Source organism: Scyliorhinus canicula, chromosome 3 (genome assembly GCF_902713615.1).
Source record: "Scyliorhinus canicula chromosome 3, sScyCan1.1, whole genome shotgun sequence".
Classification (NCBI taxonomy): domain Eukaryota; kingdom Metazoa; phylum Chordata; class Chondrichthyes; order Carcharhiniformes; family Scyliorhinidae; genus Scyliorhinus; species Scyliorhinus canicula.
The window spans coordinates 52,871,825-52,892,391 of record NC_052148.1 but is presented as its reverse complement, the minus strand read 5'-3'; the positions used below and the strand labels follow the sequence as shown (position 1 = coordinate 52,892,391).

Below are 20,567 nucleotides of genomic sequence, written 5' to 3'. Positions count from 1 at the left end.
AATAGTGGATGCATTGGTGGTCATCGTCCAAGATTCTATAGACTGCGGAACAGTTCCTGCAGATTGGAGGATGGCTAATGGTCCCATTATTTAAAAGGGGAGGTTGAGAGAAAACAGGAAATTATAGACCAGTAAACCTGACGCCTGTAGTTGGGAAAATTCTAGAAACCATTATCAAAGATTTTATAGCAGAGCACTTAGAAAACAGTGGTCGGATCGGACAGAGTCATCATGGATTTATGATGGGTAAATCATGCTTGAAAAATATACTGGAAAGCTTCTGAGGATGTAAATAGATGAAAGGGAGCCTGTGTATGTGGTGTATTTGGATTTTCAGGTTTTTGATGGTCCCGCATAAATGATTGGCATGTAAAATTAAAGTGCATGGGATTGGGGGTAGTGTATTATGATGGATAGAAAACTGTATGACAGACAGTAAACAAAGAGTAGGAATTAATGGTTCATTTTCAAATTGGCAGGCAGTGCATAGTGGGGTACCGTAGGGATCGCTGCTGGGACCCCAGCTATTAGCAATATATATTAATGATTTAGATGAGGGAACAAAATGTCACATCTCCAGATTTGCAGATGGCACCAAGTTGGGTGGGAGGGCGAGCTGTGAGGAGGTGACAGAGACCTTTCAGTGTGATTTGGACAAGTTGAGTGAGTGGGCAAATGAATGGCAGATGCAGTATAACTTGGACAAACGTGAGGTTATTCATGCTGTGTTCTGTGGTCCCACCATTGGAATGATATAGATATGTGACAGATATGCAAGCAGATTCTGGATAGATGTAGAAATAATAGGGTTGCTGTAGTGGGAGACTTTAATTTTTCTCATATTGACTGGAAATCCCTCGGGACTAGGGGTCTGGATGGTGAGGAATTTGTTAAGTGTGTCCAAGTAGGTTTTATGGAACAATATGTGGATAGTCCGACTAGAGGGGGGCTATATTGGACCTAATACCAAGGAACGAACCCGGCCAGGTCATCAACGTTGTAGTGGGAGAACACGTGGCGAACAGTGACCACAATTCCGTAAGCTTTAGGATACTCATGGAAAAGTACGAGTGTTGTCCGAGGGTTATGGTGCTAAATTAGGGGAAGGCTAACTACAATCAGTTTAGGGAGGGTTTGGAGGCTGTTGTTTGGGAGAGGCTGTTTGAGGATAAATCCATATTTGGCATGTGGGAGTCTTTTAAGGAGCAGTTGATGGGAGTCCAAGACAGGCATGTGTCGGTACAAAGGAAGGACAGCAAATGCAGGATTCGGAAACCATGGATGACTAGGGAAATTGAGAATCTTGTCAAAAAGAAAAAATATGCACATGTGAGGTACAGGTAACTAAAAACAGATAAAGCACTTGAGGAATACAAGGAACGTAGAAAATCATAGATCATAGATCATAGAATTTACAGTGCAGAAGGAGGCCATTCGACCCATCGAGTCTGCACCGGCTCTTGGAAAGAGCACCCTACCCAAAGTCAACACCTCCACCCGAACCCCATAACCCATTAACCCCACCCAACACTAAGGGCAATTTTGGACACTAAGGGCAATTTATCATGGCCAATCCGCCTAACCTGCACGTCTTTGGACTGTGGGAGGAAACTGGAGCACCCGGAGGAAACCCACGCACACACGGGGAAGATGTGCAGACTCCACACAGACAGTGACCCAAGTCGGAATCGAACCTGGGACCCTGGAGCTGTGAAGCAATTCTGCTATCCACAATGCTACAGTGCTGCCCTGTAAAAGAGCTCAAGCAGGGAGTTAGGAGGGCAAAAAGGGGTCATGAAATGTCCTTGGCAGACAGGATTAAGGAGAATCCCAAGGCATTTCATAGGTATATTAGGAACACGAGAGTAGCTAGAGAAAGAGTTGGCCCACTCGAGGACAAAGGAGGGAAATTATGTATAGAACCAGAGGAAGTAGATGAGGTCCTTAATGAGTATTTTGCATCGGTATTCACAAAGGGGAGAGACATGTTGATTGGGGGTGTCTCTGAGGGATGTGCAAACACTTTAGAACAGGTCGTTATTATGAGAGAGGTAGTGTTAGGTATGTTAAAAAGCATTAAGGTGGACAAATCCTCAGGTCCAGATGGCATCTATCCCAGATTACAGAGGAAGGCGAGCGATGAAATCGCTGGGCCTCTGTTAGAAATCTTTGTGTCCTCATTGGCCAGAGGTAAGATCCCAGAGGATTGGAGGACAACCAATGTTGTACTGTTATTTAAGAAGGGTTGCAAGGATAATCCGGGTAATTATAGACCAGTGAGCTTGACGTCAGTGAAAGTGAAATTGTTGGAAAGATTCTCAGAGATAGGAGCTATGCACTTTGGGAAGTGAATGGTCTTATTTGCGACAGACAGACTAGTTTTGTGTTAGGGAGGTCATGTCTCACAAATTTGATTGAATTCTTTGAGGAGGTGACAAAAATGATTGATGAGGGAAAGGCTGTGGACGTTGTCTACATGGACTTTGGTAAAGCATTTGATAAGGTCCCTCACGGCAGGCTGGTGCAAATGATTAGATCACATGGGGTCAGGGGTGAACTAGCTGGATGGATTAAGAACTGGCTTGGCCATAGAAGACAGAGGAAGGGTGTTTTTCCGAATGGAGGTCTGCAACCAGTGGTGTTCCGCAGGGATCAGTTCTGGGACCTCTGCTCTTTGCAATATATATAAATGACTTGGAAGACAACATAACGGGTCTGATTAGCAAGTTTTCAGATGATACTAAGATCTCAGGAGTTGCAGATAGTGATGAAGATTGTCAGAAAATACAACAGCACCTTGATAGGCTGCAAAATTGGGCAGAAAAATGACAGATGGAATTTAACCTGGACAAATGCGAGGTGATGCATTTTGATAGACCCAATTTGGGTGGGAGCTATAAAATAAATGGCAGAACCATCAAGAGCGTAGAGACACAGAGAGATCTGGGCGTGCAGGTCCACAGACCCTTAAAGGTGGCAGTACAGATGAAAATGGTGGTAACAAAAGAATATGGCATGCTTGCCTTCATAGGACGGGGTATCGAGTATAAAAGCTCAAAAACTATGTTACAATTATGTAGAACGTTGGTTGGGCCGCATTTGGAATACTGTGTCCAATTCTGGTCACCGAACTACCAGAAGGACATGGAGGCTTTGGAGAGAGTACAGAACTGGTTTACCGGGATGTTGCCTGATATGGAGGGTATTAGCTACAAGGAGAGATTGAATAAACTGGGATTGTTCTACCAAGAGAGACGGAGGCGGAGGGGCGACCTGATTGAAGTTTATAAAATTATTAAGGGTATAGATAGGGTGAACAGTTGGAGGCTTTTTCCCAGGGCGGAAATGACAATTACAAGGGGGCACAAGTTCAAGGTGAGGGGGGAAAGGTTCAGTGGAGATGTGCAAGGGACATTTATTACGCAGAGGGTGGTGGGTGGCCTGGAATGCACTGCCAAGTGAGGTGGTTGAGGCAGATACGTTAGCGACCTTAAAGACATCTGGATAGGCACATGAACAGATGGCGTATAGAAGGATGCAGGCAGTTGGTCTAGATAGGACACATGATTGGTGCAGGCCTGGAGGGCCGAAGGGCCTGTTCCTGTGCTGTATTGTTCTTTGTCTTTTGATACATACAGAACATAATTGAAATGATGATTTATTGGCAAACAACAGATTACTGTACAAAGTTACTCAAATTCCTCAGGCGCTACTCTAAGTGCAGCTATCCTGTTGTATGTCCTACTACCAACTGGCAAATCACTCCAGTCACGTGATGGATGTCTGGCACCACCCGCTAGCCGGAGGTCATACCGATAGATACATGCAGAGATATGCAACTATATACATTTATGTGTGCATGCATATCATCACATCCCCCTTCCTTTGGGGGCATTGATATTTACAATTTACAAACATTGTTCTTTAAGCAATGTGATATGCATGATGGTTCGAAACATATGTTGTATGCATTTTGTTACAAGTTCAGCCTATCAGGCTTGCACCGTAAGCGGGTCGACCTCCTGAGTAATGGCTGAATCAGCAAATGCGTCCAACCTTACTCTGTTGCAGGTGTTCCTGCTCATTCCACATGCATTGCTGTGGATGCATCGTTGATCACTGGCTCTATTGGGTGGTCTGTGTCTTCAAATTTGGGATTGCACCCCAGCTCTTCAACTGGATTCAGCACGAAAGGCACTTTTAATAACGCTCTTCGGTTCCTTCACAGGACTGAACCATGCTCAGTAATCACCATTCATGACTGTTTTATCCATCCATTGCCGTTGGCATTCTCAAGCCTGATGGTGTTCCTTGGTTGCAGTGGCTGGAGCTTTCTTGTGGACCTATCATATACCTCTTTCTCCCTCCTTTTTTGAAAAAGCAATTTCTGCTTTAGTCATTGATTTACAGGGGGAGCCACCATGGAAAGCAGCGTCGTCATGCTGCCTGTTCATGAGCAGCAGTGCTGGCGTCAGACCATTGCTTAATGGCACTGAGCAATAGCTTAGAAGCAGCAAATAGATACATTCCCAGCTATCAATGGCCTTCTTTAGCAGCTGCTTTACGATATGCTTAGCTTGCAGCAGAATTTCTGACCATGTATTTTGACCATACCTGCAATGTCATGGGTGATGCCTGGCCAATAGATCATCTCCCTGGCCGGCGCTTGCACTTCCCAATGCCCAGATACCCTTCATGAAGCTTCTTAAGCGTGAGAAACCTCAAAGAATGTGAGGTGACGATTCTGAGCTGCCGCAGAAGAAGACCATTCGCCTCACTCAATTCTGACCGTACATTGTAGAACCCAGAGCAGGAACCTTTATGCCAATCCTCTCTGAGACATTTGACTACTTTTTGCAGGACTTTGTCCTTGGCTGTTTCTGCCTTTATCAGGCACAATTTCTCATTGGAGACTGGAAGCGACAATATTGACATGAAGTTGAACATTGTTCAACCAGGCGCACCTCATTGATGCCCGAGGCTCGGGAAAGTGTGTCAGCGGTTGCAAGGTACTTGCCTAGCGTATAAATTAGGTCAAAGTCGTAGCGCTGGATCTTCATTATTAGGTGCTGTATCCTCAGGGACATTTGACACGAGTTCTTTCACACAATAGAAACAAATGGCCTATGGTCAGTCTCAACCAGAAACGTAGGCAGCCTGTACACATGGTCATGGAATTTGTCTGGACCCGTGACTAGCCCAAGGCATTCCTTTTCAATCTGCGCATACCTGCACTGTGTTTCGGACATCGCTCTGCACTCACATGCCACCAGCAGCCAGCTGTCATCAGCACCCTGCTGCAGCAGTACCACTCCAATGCTATCCTGGGATGCAGCTGTCGAAATCTTCATCTTTTTTGTCGGGTCAAAGGCACGGTCTAGCGCTGTCGTCAGCGAGATACGTAGTACTTGCCACTCCTGCTCATGCTTGGGAGACCATCAAAACACTACGTCCTTTTTTATTGATTCTCGTAGCTGGGACATTTTGGAGGCCAGGTTGCGAGTAAACCTTCCCACAAAGTTGATCATCCCAGGTATGCGTAAGATGCCGTTTTTGCCTGTGCGTCGTGGCATCGTTAGAATGGCTTTAATCTTTTCGTCATCCGGCACATCTTTTGCCGAGAGCCTGTCCCCTAAAAAGGTGATGGTATCAACTCTGATTTGCCATTTTGTTTAATTGAGCTTGAGACCATTTTCTCTTATCCATTGTAGGACTCGAATAAGCCTTTCATCATGTTCCTCATGTGTGGACCCCCAGATATAATATCATCGACATAAACGCAGACACCTGGTAATCCTTCCACTACGTGCTCCATGGCACGATGAAAATTTTCAGACACCCAAGATTATGCCGAACGGCATTCTCAGGAAGACGTAGCGCCCAAGGGGTATGTTGAAGGTACACAACCTTGTGCTCGCTTTGTCGAGGTTAAGCTGCCAGAAGCCTTGCAACTTGCTGAAACATGTTGCTCCAGCCATCTCACATGCTGTCCCTTCCCTCTTCGGAATTGGGTAGTGCTCCCTTTTGATGTTCAGGTTGAAATCCTTGGGGTCCATACATATCCTCAGGTCATCGTTCCTCTTTTTCATACACACCATGGAGTTAACCCAGTCGGTGGGTTCCTCTATGTGCCTGATGTCTCCTAGAGCCATCATTCTGTGTAACTCAGCCTTCAGTTTGTCCTTCAGCGGAGCAGGCACACGTCTGGGCCTTCAGCTGGATGCAATATGTAAAAGGCAGAGTGCCAAATCCTTGAAACACTTCAAGATAGTCCCTCATGATTGATTCAGCAGACATCAGGGTGCCATGCTTTCTGAAGTGTACACCCACTTGAGGAGCCCACCTCTTCACACACCTCCAGCCCAATGAGCGATTCATGCTGTGTCTTCACTATGGAGAATATTATCCTGCACATTTTGCCCCTCACACTAACTTCAAGCTCGCATGCTCCTAAGGTCATGATCTGATGACCATTGTAATCCTTCAGGAGTACTGCTCCTGGGTCCATTTTTGGCTTGATTTTTAGTCGTTCTACCATTGACAATGGGATCAGATTGTTCCTTGCTCCCATGTCAAGCTTACAGTTGATCGCCGTACCATTAACCATTAGCGGGATTATCCATCTGTCCTCTATTGCCCCGCATTCACCTCACTGTGGCTGCAAATTTTCAGATTTTTGTTTTTCGATTTGGCTGGTCGGACTATTTGTGTCCCTTTTTGAGATCATGCTCACAGCAGCCCAGTCGTCGATGCATCTATCCTTATCCACACTCATTGATTCTGTTCGGTCAACTGTTGGACGTAAGGTGCATTTCCTAGCAAAATGACCTGTCATGCCACATGACAAACTTTTCCAAGTGCAAGGCATTGTTGTGGCAAATGTCTAATGCCGCATTTCTGGCACAAAATGGTGGATCGGGTCGGTCAGCCAAAATGCCCACCTGCACTGGAACCACGTTTCTTTTTCGACTGCGCACAACGCCCTCAAAATGGCCGCTCAAACTGAGACCATGTTCCTTTATCAACTGCTCACAGTGCTTATGGCGCCAGCATCTTCTTCGAGATTGGTGCCAACATTTTTTAAATAGAGCATACTGATCTACTGCGCCTGGCAGATCGTGATGGCATTTTCTAATGTGAGGTTGTCTTCCCGCAACAATCTTTCACGGAGTTTATCATTCGATGTCCCAAATACTATCTGGTCATGAATCAGCGATGACTGCAGATTATCGGAATTACAAAACTGGGCCTTCAACCTCAAGACTGTTGCAAAACTCTCAAATGGTTCATCTGCTTTTTTGGATCGGGTACAAAATAGGTATCTTTAAAATGTTTCATTTTTTGGGGGGGAGCAATGCCAATCAAAGTAATTTATCATCTCATTATAGCTCCTGCTTTCCTCTTCACTATCAAAAGTGAAGGTTTTGTGGATTTTGATTGCTTGAGGTCCTGCTACCGTGAGCAACATTGCAAAGCACCTCTCATCTGCCTGCACCTGCAGGCCAAGGGCTAAAACATAGAGCCCAAACTGTTGTTTGAAAATACGCCAGTTTTCATTTACGTTACCCTTTAAACCTTCCACCTCGAACTTCACCGTCATTTGTCTTGTTGAGTTGCAAATAGTCACATGTCGCCAGGTCAGCGGAAGAATTATCTCTTTTTCATTCTTCGGCCTATTTCGCCTCATCTCTTCTGTTGCTACCTTTATATGTTCTGAAATCCTGGTACCATGTTGTGTTCTGTGGTTTCACTGTTGCAATGATGCACACAGAACATATAGATGTTTAACTGAAACGATGATTTATTGCAAACACATAAAAACACATAACTAACAGATTTCTGTACAAAGATACTCGAATTCCTGGGGAGCTACTCTAAGTGCGACTATCCTGTTTTACATCTTACTGCCAACTGGCGAGTCACTCCAGTCACGTGATGGATGACTGGCGCCACTCGCAGGCCGGAGATCATACTGATAGTTACATGAACTGATATGCAATTATGTACATTTATACAACAATATACATTTATGTGTACATGCATATCACCATAATCCACTTTGATAGGAAAAATAAGAAGGCAGACTATTATCTAAGTGGCCATAAATTAGGAGAGGGGAATGTGTAACGAGACCTGGGGGTCCACATATACTAGTCACTGAAGGTAATCATGCAGGTGCAGCAGGTGGTAAAGAAGGCAAATCATATGTTGGCCTTCACAGCGAGAGGCTTCAAGTACAGGAGTTGGGATGTCTTGCTGCAATTACACAGGGCCTTGGTGAGGCCACTCCTCAAATAGTGTGTGCAGTTTTGGTCTCTTTGTCTGACGATGGATGTTCTAGCTATGGAGGGAGTGCAGCGAAGATTTACCAGACTGATTCCTGGGATGGCAGGACTGACATACGAGGAGAGATTGAATCAGTTAAGATTGTATTTGCTGGAGTTCTGAACAATGAGAGGGGATCTCGTAGAAACATATTAAATTCCAACAGCACTGGACAGGGTGGATGCAGGATGGATGTTGGTGAGTGTGTCCAGAACCAGGGATCAGAGTCTGAGGATACAGGGTTGACCATTTAGGACAGAGATGAGGAGAACGTTCTTCATGCAAAGAGTGGTGAGCCTGTGCAATTCATTACCACAGGAACTGCTTCAAGAAGCAGTTAGATATACCGCTTAGGGTGAAGGGGATCAAAGGATATGTTGGGAAAGTGGGATTAGACTATTGAGTTGGATGATCAGCCGTGCTCATAATGAATGGTGGAGCGGGTTTGAAGGGTTGAATGGCCTCCTTCTCCTCCTATCTTGTAGATGGTACACATAGCTGCCACTGTGCATCGGTGGTGGAGGGCTTAAATGTTTGTGGAAGGGGGAGCAATTAAGCTTCCTTGTTTTTTCTGGATGGTGTTGAGCTTCTTGAGTGTTGTTGGGGCTGCATTCATCTGGGCAAGTGGAAAGTATCCCATTACACTCCTATCTTGTGCCTTGTAGATGGTGAACAGGCTTTGGCGGGGTCAGAAGGTGAGTTATTCCCTGTAGGATTCCGAGCCTTTGATCTGCCCTGGAAGCCACAGTATTAATATGGCTAGTTCAGTTCAGTTTCTGAACAATGGTAACCCCCAGGATGTTGATTGTGGGTTCAGCGATGGTAATGCCATTGAATGTCAAGGGCCAATGGTTAGATCCTCCCTTGTAGGAGACGTTCACTGTGGCCTTAACAGCAACCACCAACTACAGTCATTTAAAAATATATATTTTAGCTAATGTTGCTTTGAAATCAAGTGTAGAAATGCTCCTTTCAATCCTCAGTATCCCATACGCTTTACCCATTATTGTCACTTAACCACCCTTGCCTGGTACTTAGCTTCTGGAGAGACAAACATCCCATTGTTCATTTTCTTCAACTAGGTGACCTCCCTGCTGGCATCTTGCCCAACGCACAGAATCATAGAATAATAGAACCAAAGAATTTACAGTGCAGGAGGAGGCCATTCGACCCATCAAGTCTGCACCAAACCATTGAAAGAATACCCCATTAAGCCCACGCTTTCACCCTAACTCTGTAACCCAGTAACCCCACCAAACCTTTTGGACACTAAGGGCAATTTAGCATAGCCAATCCACGTCACTTGCACATCATTGGACTGCGGGTAGATAGCAGAGCACCCTGAGGAAACCCACACAGACACGGGGATAAAATGCAAACTCCACACGGAGAGTCGTCCGAGGTCGGAATTGAACCCAATTCTCTGGAGTGCTAACCATTGTGCCACTGTGCCACCCCATTAATGCCTTTGTGATCCTCTCCCCAATTTCAAGCTGGCATTGTGCTGCCCATTTCAAACAGATCATCATCTGCACACACAGAATTGAACACCAGCAAATTTGTCCTCCAGTACATTTTTGACAATAAATCAGGTCATCCTCTTTAAAAATGGCTGGAGGCAGCTTCACCTATTTGTTGTCTATTGCACATGGAACAAACACTTGGGTTTGCTACCATTCTGTAGAACACACTTTTTAAAATACCTACAAATTACCCTGTATATGTGGCATTCTACATAATTTATTTGTTTACAATTTACTCGGAAATAAAGCATACAATGAAATGCAAGGGGTGATTTGAAAATGAAAATGAAATGAAAACCGCTTATTGTCACAAGTAGGCTTCAAATGAAGTTACTGTGAAAAGCCCCTAGTCGCCACATTCCGGCGCCTGTTCAGGGAGGCCGGTATGGGAATTGAACCGTGCTGCTGGCCTGCCTTGGTCTGCTTTAAAAGCCAGTGATTTAGCCCTGTGCTAAACCAGCCGTCTGATGGAAACTGGTGAGCAGTTAAAATCATTTTGGTTACTCACCTGCTAGAGAAGTGCCACCTGAACTAGTGCCAGAAAAGCCCACTGAAAGCTGGTGAGGTCCTTCTTTAAACATAAATGTGGGGTTCCACAGGTATCATGCAGGCTGTACTGCCATTTCAGCTGGTATTTTGAGCGGGGTAGTCATTGGTCCTTTTCCCACAGAGGTGATGATATTTGAAAATAAGACCAAGTTGCAGAAGAGGCCCAAACAAGCGAGTTAATTTTATCTTTTCTTCTAGTGCCAGGAGCACCAGGACTGCTGATCCAGGACACCCCCCTCGAACCCCAATGTCACATCTCCTGAAGCTGATCCCACCATCTACCTGGTGTCCATGGGGGATCTTTGCTGCTTTGTTTTGTTGGTTTCTTGCTCAGACGTTATATTGGCCAGGCTTCTTTGCAGAAGCAGCAGCTGAATTTTCAGCTTACCTTCTCACCCACCTCCAAAGTTAAAGTCAGGGCCCAAGACATTGTGCAGATAATGGACGAGATTTTCTGATCCTGCCCGCCCAAAGTCAGTGGACTATTGGCCGCTCTCCAAGCCACTGGCAGGATTGGAATATCCCCCCCAGTGTATTTGGTGTTTGAGAAGGACAATGCAATGTGCTTACATCTAAAATGGCTAACCAATTAGTCATGATCAAACTTAGGAACTGAGCTCCCAGAAAGTGCGAAATTATAATTATAACAGTGTGAAATGTAAGTGATGAAGCAATACATAAATTATGAATCTTTTCACTAATTTTATTTTAACCCATTTCACTTCCTCTTTAATTAATTTAAACCCATGAATATAAGATGAACCAGAGTTATAAGCCAGATAACTTTTCTCTAAGATTTTAAATTATTTCGGAGAAACAAAATCTCATGTTTGATAATCTAACCCAAAAACTCTTTAAATTTGGTGGTCAAAGTTAATTTGCTCTTGAGTGATTCATTGTAGGTTTAGCTCTCAACCTAGAATAGTACATAAACATGCATTGAGGCATACATGTAATCTCTATTTAGTAATCTTTATTGGTGTCACAAGTAGGCTTACATTAACACTGCAATGAAGTTACTGTGAAAATCCCCTAGTCGCCACATTTCGGTGCCTGTTCGGGTACACTGAGCGAGAATTCAGAATGTCCAATTCACCTAACAAGCATGTCTATAACCACTTGTAGCTGTCAATCAAACTGTGAAATGGCAGGCCTACTGTGTAAATGGGTAGTTGTGAAATCAGTCATGCAGCACTAATCTAGAAATGGAAACCCTCAGGCTTATGTCAAGGGATAAAGTGAAATAGCAAGCAATCATTTTTTAACACATATTTTTCAAAGATTTAAAGGCCATGGCTTTTCATTTTGTCCAATTAAGGGATAATTTAGTATGCTCTTTCCACCTACACTGCACATCTTTGGATTGTGGGGGCCAAACCCACGCAAACACGGGGAGAATGTGCAAACTCCACACGGACAGTGACCCATAGCCAGATCGAACCTGGGACCTCGGCGCCGTGAGACAGAAGTGCTAACCACTGCGCCACCGTGCTGCCCGAGCAGGGTTAAAATGAACCGCATTTATCCTTGGTCTTGTACTCAATGCCCTTTTTTTTATAAAATTCAAAATATTATTGAACATTTTTATGGTGTTAACAATCTGCACTCACTGGCTATTAAATTTTGCCACATAGTATCCATCTTCCAGACACTGACTGGGCTACTATTCTCCCAAATAATGCTGGAAAATTGCAACAGGTCTGGCAGCATTTATGGGCCCGAACTCTCCGGCCATTGCAGTTCGCTTTTCCCTCCAGTAGCGCTCCCCCACCCACGGCTATCTATGCGGCGTGGGCTGACTTCATTGGGAAATCCCATTGCTAAGCAGTGGGCGGAGAGAATCCCACCACCGGCAAATGGCGCATCGCCGAGAAACACACAGCTGGGGGAGCGGAGGATCCCACCTGGTGAGAGAAAAAGAGTTAATATGTGCTGGAACACTTCTTCCAGAGAAGAGTCGTATTGGACTCAAAACGTTAACTTTGTTGCTCTCTCCGCGGATGCTGCAAGACGAGCTTGAGTTTCTCCAACATTTTCTGTATTTTTTTTAAGATTTCCAGCATCCATCCGCAGTATTTTGCTGCAATTCTCTCAAGATAGCAAACAAGTTCTGGTTCTGAGGTTCTGGTTTAGCACACTAGGCTAAATCGCTGGCTTTGATAGCAGACCAAGGCAGGCCAGCAGCACGGTTCAATTCTCATACCAGCCTCCCCAAACAGGCGCCGGAATGTGGTGACTAGGGGCTTTTCACAGTAACTTCATTGAAGCCTACTTGTGGCAATAAACGATTTTCATTTTTTCATTTCAGGATGTGTGCACACATTTTTAGAACTCTGGTCCTGATCCCATCTGCTGACGTGACCCCATTCCCAGATTTCAGGCTCCGATCCACAATTCCCCCCCCCCCCCCCCCCCCCCCACCACCACCCCCACCCCGCCCCCAATCTGACTTCTGAGCCGCATCCCGGTACACCATCCGGACCCATGTGGGATATACGTTGCTTGCAGAGGTCACTGAGCTCCTGACTGCACTTCGCTGTGTATACCATGGGCGAGATTTTCCAATAATGGGGCTATGTCCCCACGCCAGCAGCAAAACGCGGGCGTTTCACTCTGGACTTTCCATAAGAAAGTCCTGAGCGATTCCCCCACCTGCAGGGGGCTAGCAGGGCCCCACAGTGCTCCTCGCAGCTCTGGCTGCGGATACGGGGCCCTCCACTTCCGGTCAGGAGTCGGCGCATGCGCACGGGGCAGCAGCGGCCCCGTGCGACATGGCGGACCCAACCCGCGGAGCGGCACCAGGAATGTAGGTCCCCTCGAGATTGCACACGCCCGCGGATTGGTGCCGCCTGATCACTTGCCTGACCATTTGTGAGGCCCCCCCCGGTGAAGGATCCCCCACCAGGGCAGCGCCACCTGCTGTTCCTGACAGGCAAAACATGGTTAGAACTGTGCCGTCGAGAACTCAGCCTGTTGTCCTCGGACAATCGACGCAGGGGGGCCTCTGTCAATGGCCCCCTAACCGCGCCGCGTAGACTGCGTAGACCAGGGACCGGAGAATCGTGGGAACAGCATTTCGGCGTCAACGCCCATTCTCTGCCCCCGCGCCGATCGCGATTTTGGCGTGGAAGCTCGGAGAATCCTGCCGCATGTGTGGACATCTGCTGAGGTCAGCATGCCTATTGACTTCGAAACTGACATTGACACAGTTATTGTATAATGTTGTAACTTGTAACTGCTCTGAGCTCCCTTTGTATGTAACTGAAGTCTGCAGAGAAAAGCAGCATTTAAAAAAAGAGAAAATATTGATTTCCATAATCAAATGCAAGTAATTAAATAACGGTTGCACAGTAAGTTGGTAAAAGAATGTAGTAATACCAGTGAAAGACCTAATACACAGTTTCAGCCTTCTATCACGCCTGCTACAGCCAGAGTTTTCTCTTTACCCAGGTGTGCATTTTTATTTAAATACATCCACTTTGAAGTCCTGTCATTCATCATGACCCATTTTGAGTTTCAAGCTCAGCTCTCACAGACAACATTATTCCTTGATTCATTATGAATCAGTAGAACATTCCACCCACGACTCTAGAAGCTGATTCATGATCTGCATGTTTAAAAAATGGTTTTCCAACACCGTGCATTAATATCTGCAGCTTTTCTCTTTCAATCTCGTGACATGTTGATTAAAGGCGCACTCGATTCGCTACAAATAATTCTTTGCTTGAACACTAACTCATTGGCCCCAATCACGCAGAAGGTGATGAGAAGGATGGATAGCTGTTCTTCCCAAAAGCCGCTTCGAAGCAGGTCTGCTTTAAAAAAAAATTTAAATCTTGTCTGCTGTATTAGTCCAATGTGAATGGATTTTGGCAGTGTCAACCCAGTTGCTTATTAGCAGAGTAGCACAGTGGTTATCACAGTTGCTTCACAGCTCCAGGGTCCCGGGTTCGATTCCCGGCTTGGGTTACTGTGCGGAGTCTGCACGTTCTCCCCGCATCTGCGTGGGTTTCCTCCGGGTGCTCCGGTTTCCTCCCACAGTCCAAAGACGTGCAGGTTAGGTGGATTGGCCATGATAAATTACCCTTAGTGTCCAAAAAGGTTTAGCTGGGGTTACTGGGTTACGGGGATAGGGTGGAGATGCAGGCTTAAGTAGAGTGCTCTTTCTAAGAGCCAGTGCAGACTCGATGGGCCGAATGCCACCTTCTGCAGTATAAATTCTATGATTGTCGGAACATATGCACAGGACAGCACCTGATTCAATATTAATTTGCATTTAATTGCAATCTCAGTTAGAGAGGATGGCCATTGTGGGAAGTGAAGAACATCACAGATGTGTAGAGGGAGCTGAAGAACATGGCTACAACACAGCAGAGAGAGGTACTGCCTTCATCTAACTAGGGTACGACCCAACCTAATAACAGATGATGCTGCCAAAAGTGCTGAAAATGTAAAATATTCCAATTTCCAGCACTAACATCTGTCACCTCGTATGGATTGAGGGGCGTAGTGAGACAATTGGTCATTGGTTATACATTTTCTTCTCTCTGGTTCTTATGTTTAATTCCTTCACATCTTTAGTTGGAGGCTACGCAAGAAGCAGGAAAGGCAGCAATTCGGAATGCCTCTGAAAAACTCTTCAAACATTATCAAAAGCAGATGGATGAACTAAAACAACAGCATGAAGAAGAGAAGCGAAAACTACAGGTGAGTGCGATTCCGCATCAATCTAAATGTTACGAATTAAAAAGCATAAGCAGAATGAGTACGACAAACCTTTGCCAGAATAGCATGTCTACAGAGGTTAGCAAGTTGTTAGTAATCGGCTCTGATAAGTTTCTATTCATCATCAAACCATCAGATAAGGATATGCTGTAGATCAGGCACTCCCTACATAAAGGATGGATCACACTTTGATGGATCACAATTTGGGAAATTAGATCGAGAATTGGTTGATTGGAAGTAAGCAGAAGGTGATAGTTGAGGTATGACTGGAAGTCTGTGTCCAGTGGGGTCCAGGTGGATCAGTGCTGGGGAACTTGCTGTTTGTGGTTTATATAAATGATTCAGATATGAATGTAGGAGGGTTGATCAGTAAGTTTGCAGATGACAAAAATTGGTGGGGTGGTAAATAGTGAGGAAGAATCACCTTCGATTACAGGAAGATATAGATGGGCTGGTCAGATGGGCTGATCAGTAGCAAATGGAATTCAATCTGGATAAGTGTGCCCCCGGAGGGTTCTGATTAGTAGTTCCCCATTTTGCAAAACGTGTTGTAAACACCCCAAGGTAACACCAGTGGGAGGGGGGGGGGGGGCATTCCTTACATGGGGGGAATGATACAGTGGGGAGGCCCACGAAGTAGAGGTAAATGTCTGCTAATGGGATTCCCAACCTTTCATGGTGGGAACCCACAACATCATTAGTGGGGGATGGGGACAGCCTCAACTGGAAATCACATCGGCGTAAAAGCGATTTTGGGACTCTAGGATCATGGGACTTTGATACTAGTAATTCAGAAGCCGAGGCTAATCCTCTGGGGACATGGGTTCACATCCCACCTTGGCAGCTGGTGAAATTTAAATTCAATTAATAAAAATATCTGAAATATAAAGTTAGCCTCAGTTGTACTGAGCATGAAACTATCAGTGATTGTTGTCAAAACCCTACTGATTCACTCATGTCCATTAAGGAAGGAAATCTGCCATTCTTACACAGTCTGGCCTACATGTGATTCCAGACCCACAGCAATGTGGTTGGTTCTTAACTTCCCTCTGAAATGGCCAAGGAAACCATTCAGTCCAAGAACAATTAACAATAGGCAACAAATGCTGACCTTGCCAGTGATGTCCACATCCCATGAAAGAATGGAGGAAAGAAATAGTGGCCTGGGAGCAAGTTGCTGGCCTGTTAGCTCATTGTGCATGTTGCAAGGTGAACTAAAATGACAAGGACAGGATTAGAGCTTCAAACCACATTGCTATTGAGATTACCCTCCACTAAACCATAAACGAAAGTTTTTAAAAGGCAGATTAGCAGAGCCACCAGTTTATAGGAGGATCAATGAAAAAAAATAATTATGAATCAATTTCCTTTTGCAGACCTTTGCTGAGGAGCAGGGGAAGAATTTGGAGAGAAGTGTGGAAAATTACAATAACCTGGAATTGAGTCTTCAGCAAAAACAGAACAGAGCCATGGAACTGGAAAAGCTAATAGAAAGGATGGAAAAGGTAAATGCAATGAGACTGCAGGAGGAAATTATGTGACCTGTGGACATGAATCCACAAGATGCTCAGGTTTACTGAAAGTGGGGTCTTGAATTTTTTGGGGGAGCTCCTAAATTGCTGATCTGAACTGGAACGTAATTTCCACTTGCAAGTGGCCATCTCACTGACCCGGTTTGAAATTCAAGGGTAAGACAAGTTGAAGTATTTATGGTGGACTACAATAGAATTCCAAATGTTCCTGGGCACAACCTGAACTTGAGAATAAATATTTTCAGTGTATTTAAGAGGATGTGGAGCCATCCTAAGCAGGAGCCATCCTGCTTCAATATTATTTCATTGAACAGAACTTTAAGTTTTGGATTGGGTCTCCCATGTTGGCATCAAATGCAGTTCCCAACATTGCACTGTGTCAGAAACAATCGTCCAAAAGTGCTTTTGCCTTAATTGACTAATTAGTGCTTGCTGTCCAATGGGTATGTTTGCAAATCTGGAGAGCCAATGGGCGCTCTACAGCATAGAAGGATTTGCCATAGAAGGTGCCCTCTCAGAAACTTTAAAGATGTTAAATAAAAAATGACTCCTCCAGGGCATCCTGCAGCAGGGGAGGGGAGGGAGGTATGCAGAGAAGATCCTTAAAGTTTGCTTGAAGGTGGCCACACTGTAATGCCAAAGCGAGATCCCAACTGGGAAATTCCAATCAGCCTCTGATAATTGGCCTTAATTGGCCTTGTGCTGATCTGAATTGGTTACCCACCACTTGTGGGCAGGTAGCCATTCCGACCTTGATCTAGTCGCCAAGAAATTGGCCTGTGGAGAATGGTGCTGGCATGAGAGCCACATGTCTGTTCTAGCTGCTGAAAATTTCCAGTGAAGTCCAACGCAAATTGGGGGAATAGCACATCACCTTCAGGTTAGGCACTTTACGGCCTCCTGGACCCAGTGGTGAATTCAACAACTCCAGACCAGGAACTTTCACCTCCATCTTGACCCCCTTTTTTAAATCCAAATTTTGTCCCAACACAAACCTCCTCCCACAGGTCATTTTGTCACTTGATCTTAAGTTTTGCTTTCACACACCACTGGCCTTGGTTCTACCATTAATACATTCTGCTATCTTACCTGTATGTCATCATCAGCACCTTCATTAGTTCATAAAACTACCATCAGCACTTTATTCGTCTTGTGGCCTGAACATCTTTGTGCAAGCTCTCCTAGCTTACACCTATCCCTTACCATTTATTTTTCTCCACCTGCTCCACCCCTCTTAAACAATATAAAAACCATCACTTTTCTCCCTCTCTTTAGCTCTGAAGAAGAGTCACATGGATTCAAAACTTTAACAATGGCCGGGATTTTACATGCAACCTGGCTGCGGCCCACCATTGGCTGGTGACAGGATCTTATTGTCTCGCCATTGTCAACGGGGCTTCCAGTTGATGCACCCCTTGCCGCCGGAAAACGTGCAGCAGGGGTGAAACATCAGCGGGATCGGCAGATCCTTTCCGCCTGAACGGCTGGAAAACCCCAGCCTATGATTTTCTCTCCACAGATGCTGCCAGACCTGCTGAGTTTTTCCAGCATTTTCTGTGTTTATTTCAGATTTCCAGAATCTGCATTATCTTTTTTTCATTTAAGAAGGCATGCATTTTGGTCTTTGCGTTAACCTGACTGCAAAAGTTCAAATCCAGGTTACCCTTTGCGGCACACAATGAGAAAGGTGGTAATCCTTTTCTAGTGGAGTGCCTGGCACCAGTTACCCACTCAATGAGAATCAAAGTCAATGCTTGTAAGTATCTTAATAGCTACCCTCTTTAGTTCAGAGTATTCTTTGTGGAGTTGGGATGTGTTATAACCCACATGAGACCTACAGTTGGAACAATCAGTCTCCCCGTGAGTCTCGGCGATGATGAGTTTCCCTGCTAAGGGAGCAGGGAGCCCGAGGACATTCATGATTGATTTCTATATAAAGTCGGTCAGGTAGGGAACCGACAGGACAGACCCGGCTGGGATCTGGTGTTTATTGTAAATCTGATTGCTCTGCAATAAACGTAAGTTGCTTCTTACTAACTCAGTTCAGACTGATTTGTGGCCTACTAAAGGATGACTCTTGATTGATTATAATAATAATAATCTTCATTAGTGTCACAAGTAGGCTTACATTAACGCTGCAATTAAGTTACTGTGAAAATCCCCGAGTCGCCACACTCCGGCGCTGTGAAGCAACAGTGCTAACCTTTGTGTAACCTCCTGACCCAAGCAACTTCACAGCACCCTTGGGCAAATGATGATTAATCAGCCTGTCAACAGGGCTTGAGATTTTTCCAGTTTGACTTTAAGTAGCTGTAAAATTAATTCTCCTGTGGATACAGTGGCCTTTGCCGGACAAGCAATGGGATGTTCATCAGTATCTTTCCTCTCTGAAGTCGGGTCTATGGGGAAAATTGTACAAAAGCGAAACTCCACCTGTGTGGATCAGAAGCTGAGGCACAAACCTATTAATGATAATAATTATTATTGTCACAAGTAGGCTTACATTAACACTGCAATGAGGTTACTGTGAAAAGCCCCTAGTCGCCACATTCCGGCGCCTGTTCGGGTCCACTGGAGGGAGAATTCAGAATGTCCAAAATACCTAACAAGCATGTCTTTTGGGACTTGTGGGAGGAAACCGGAGCATCCGGAAGGAACCCACGCAGACACAGGGCGAATGTGCAGACTCCGCACATACAGTGACCCAAGCTGGGAATCGAACCTGGGACCCTGGCGCTGTGAAGCCACAGTGCTAACCACTGTGTCACCGTGCCGCCCACCTGATATTGGGTTTGAACCTGCATCAGGCATCCAGCTAATGAAAGGAACTTACTACATTGCTCCAGAGAGGGAACCTTCACAACCAGGCATATTGGATTGCCCATGTACAACACAAAGAGGAATATTGCAGCAGGATTTGCCAATTTTCCATCCATACGCATTTTGCTCTCTTTGCTATACCTAGGTTATCCAATATACTCAGGTATGATAATCGGAAAATCTTTCTCAGGGTCTACAATTATATTCCTGCGAGTCTTTCACCCCTTCACACTTGCAGTTCAAAAGTCTCACTCTTTACAGAAATACTAATGGGAACGATGAAATTACATATTTGAAATCTAATATTCTATCACTGAAGATGAAATAGAGACTGAGAAAGAAGCAAGAAGAGAACATGTTTGAGGTTTAATTTCCTCTGGCAGTGCACTAGTTAGTACATTCACATACAATCCTTTAGTGATCTTTTTGTGTTCCAATTTAACACAATCTGTTTTATGCATTCCCATCGGATTTAAAATAGCATAGGAAAGTTAAAGGGATATATTAACAAATGCACTACTGTGGTAGTCACCACTGTTGTATGGTATTGTATGTACCGCATATGAGGTGTATAACGGTAAGGGCCTGTAGTACAGGTACGGGGGTAGATCCCTGCCTGCTGGCTCCGCCCAGTAGGCGGAGTATAAATGTGTGGGCTCTCCGAGCTGCAGCCGCTGCGGGTGGCTACACATCTCTGCGTAATAAAGCCTCGATTACACTCTACTCCCGTCTCATCGTAATTGATAGTGCATCAACTACCAGAGAAAATGAACCTCTCTTCCGGATCTTGAACAAAGGCCTAACCAAAGGGGCAGAGTGGATAGGTTGAATGGTGTTTTCTCACGCCTATTTTCTTATATCGATATAAAAATTAATGTTCGCTCTGATATTCTTTTAAACATACTGGATTCCTGAAGATGTCATTCAAATATTTTATGTAGGAGAAGAAAGAGTTGGTAGAAAGGAAACAGTCTGTGGAAAAAAAGATGGAATTGGAGGAGTCTACTTCTATGGATGTTACAGACAACAGAATGAGGTAGTAACTTTATTATGACAGATTGCCATCAATATTTCAGCTTGTCTATCATTGTCT

General features: G+C 44.9%; 1 protein-coding gene across 2 annotated transcripts in view; it reads left to right on the top strand.

Annotated features, from left to right (window-relative positions):
• The window catches only part of LOC119962656 (coiled-coil domain-containing protein 68-like), an 83,907-nt gene that overhangs the window by 38,862 nt on the left and 24,478 nt on the right, over positions 1-20,567 (top strand). For both annotated transcript variants that reach the window (XM_038790531.1, XM_038790530.1), the window contains exons 5-7: positions 14,979-15,104; positions 16,499-16,627; positions 20,416-20,510. In XM_038790531.1, coding sequence (XP_038646459.1) covers positions 14,979-15,104; positions 16,499-16,627; positions 20,416-20,510 — 350 coding nt within the window. The remainder of the gene's footprint in view (positions 1-14,978; positions 15,105-16,498; positions 16,628-20,415; positions 20,511-20,567) is intronic.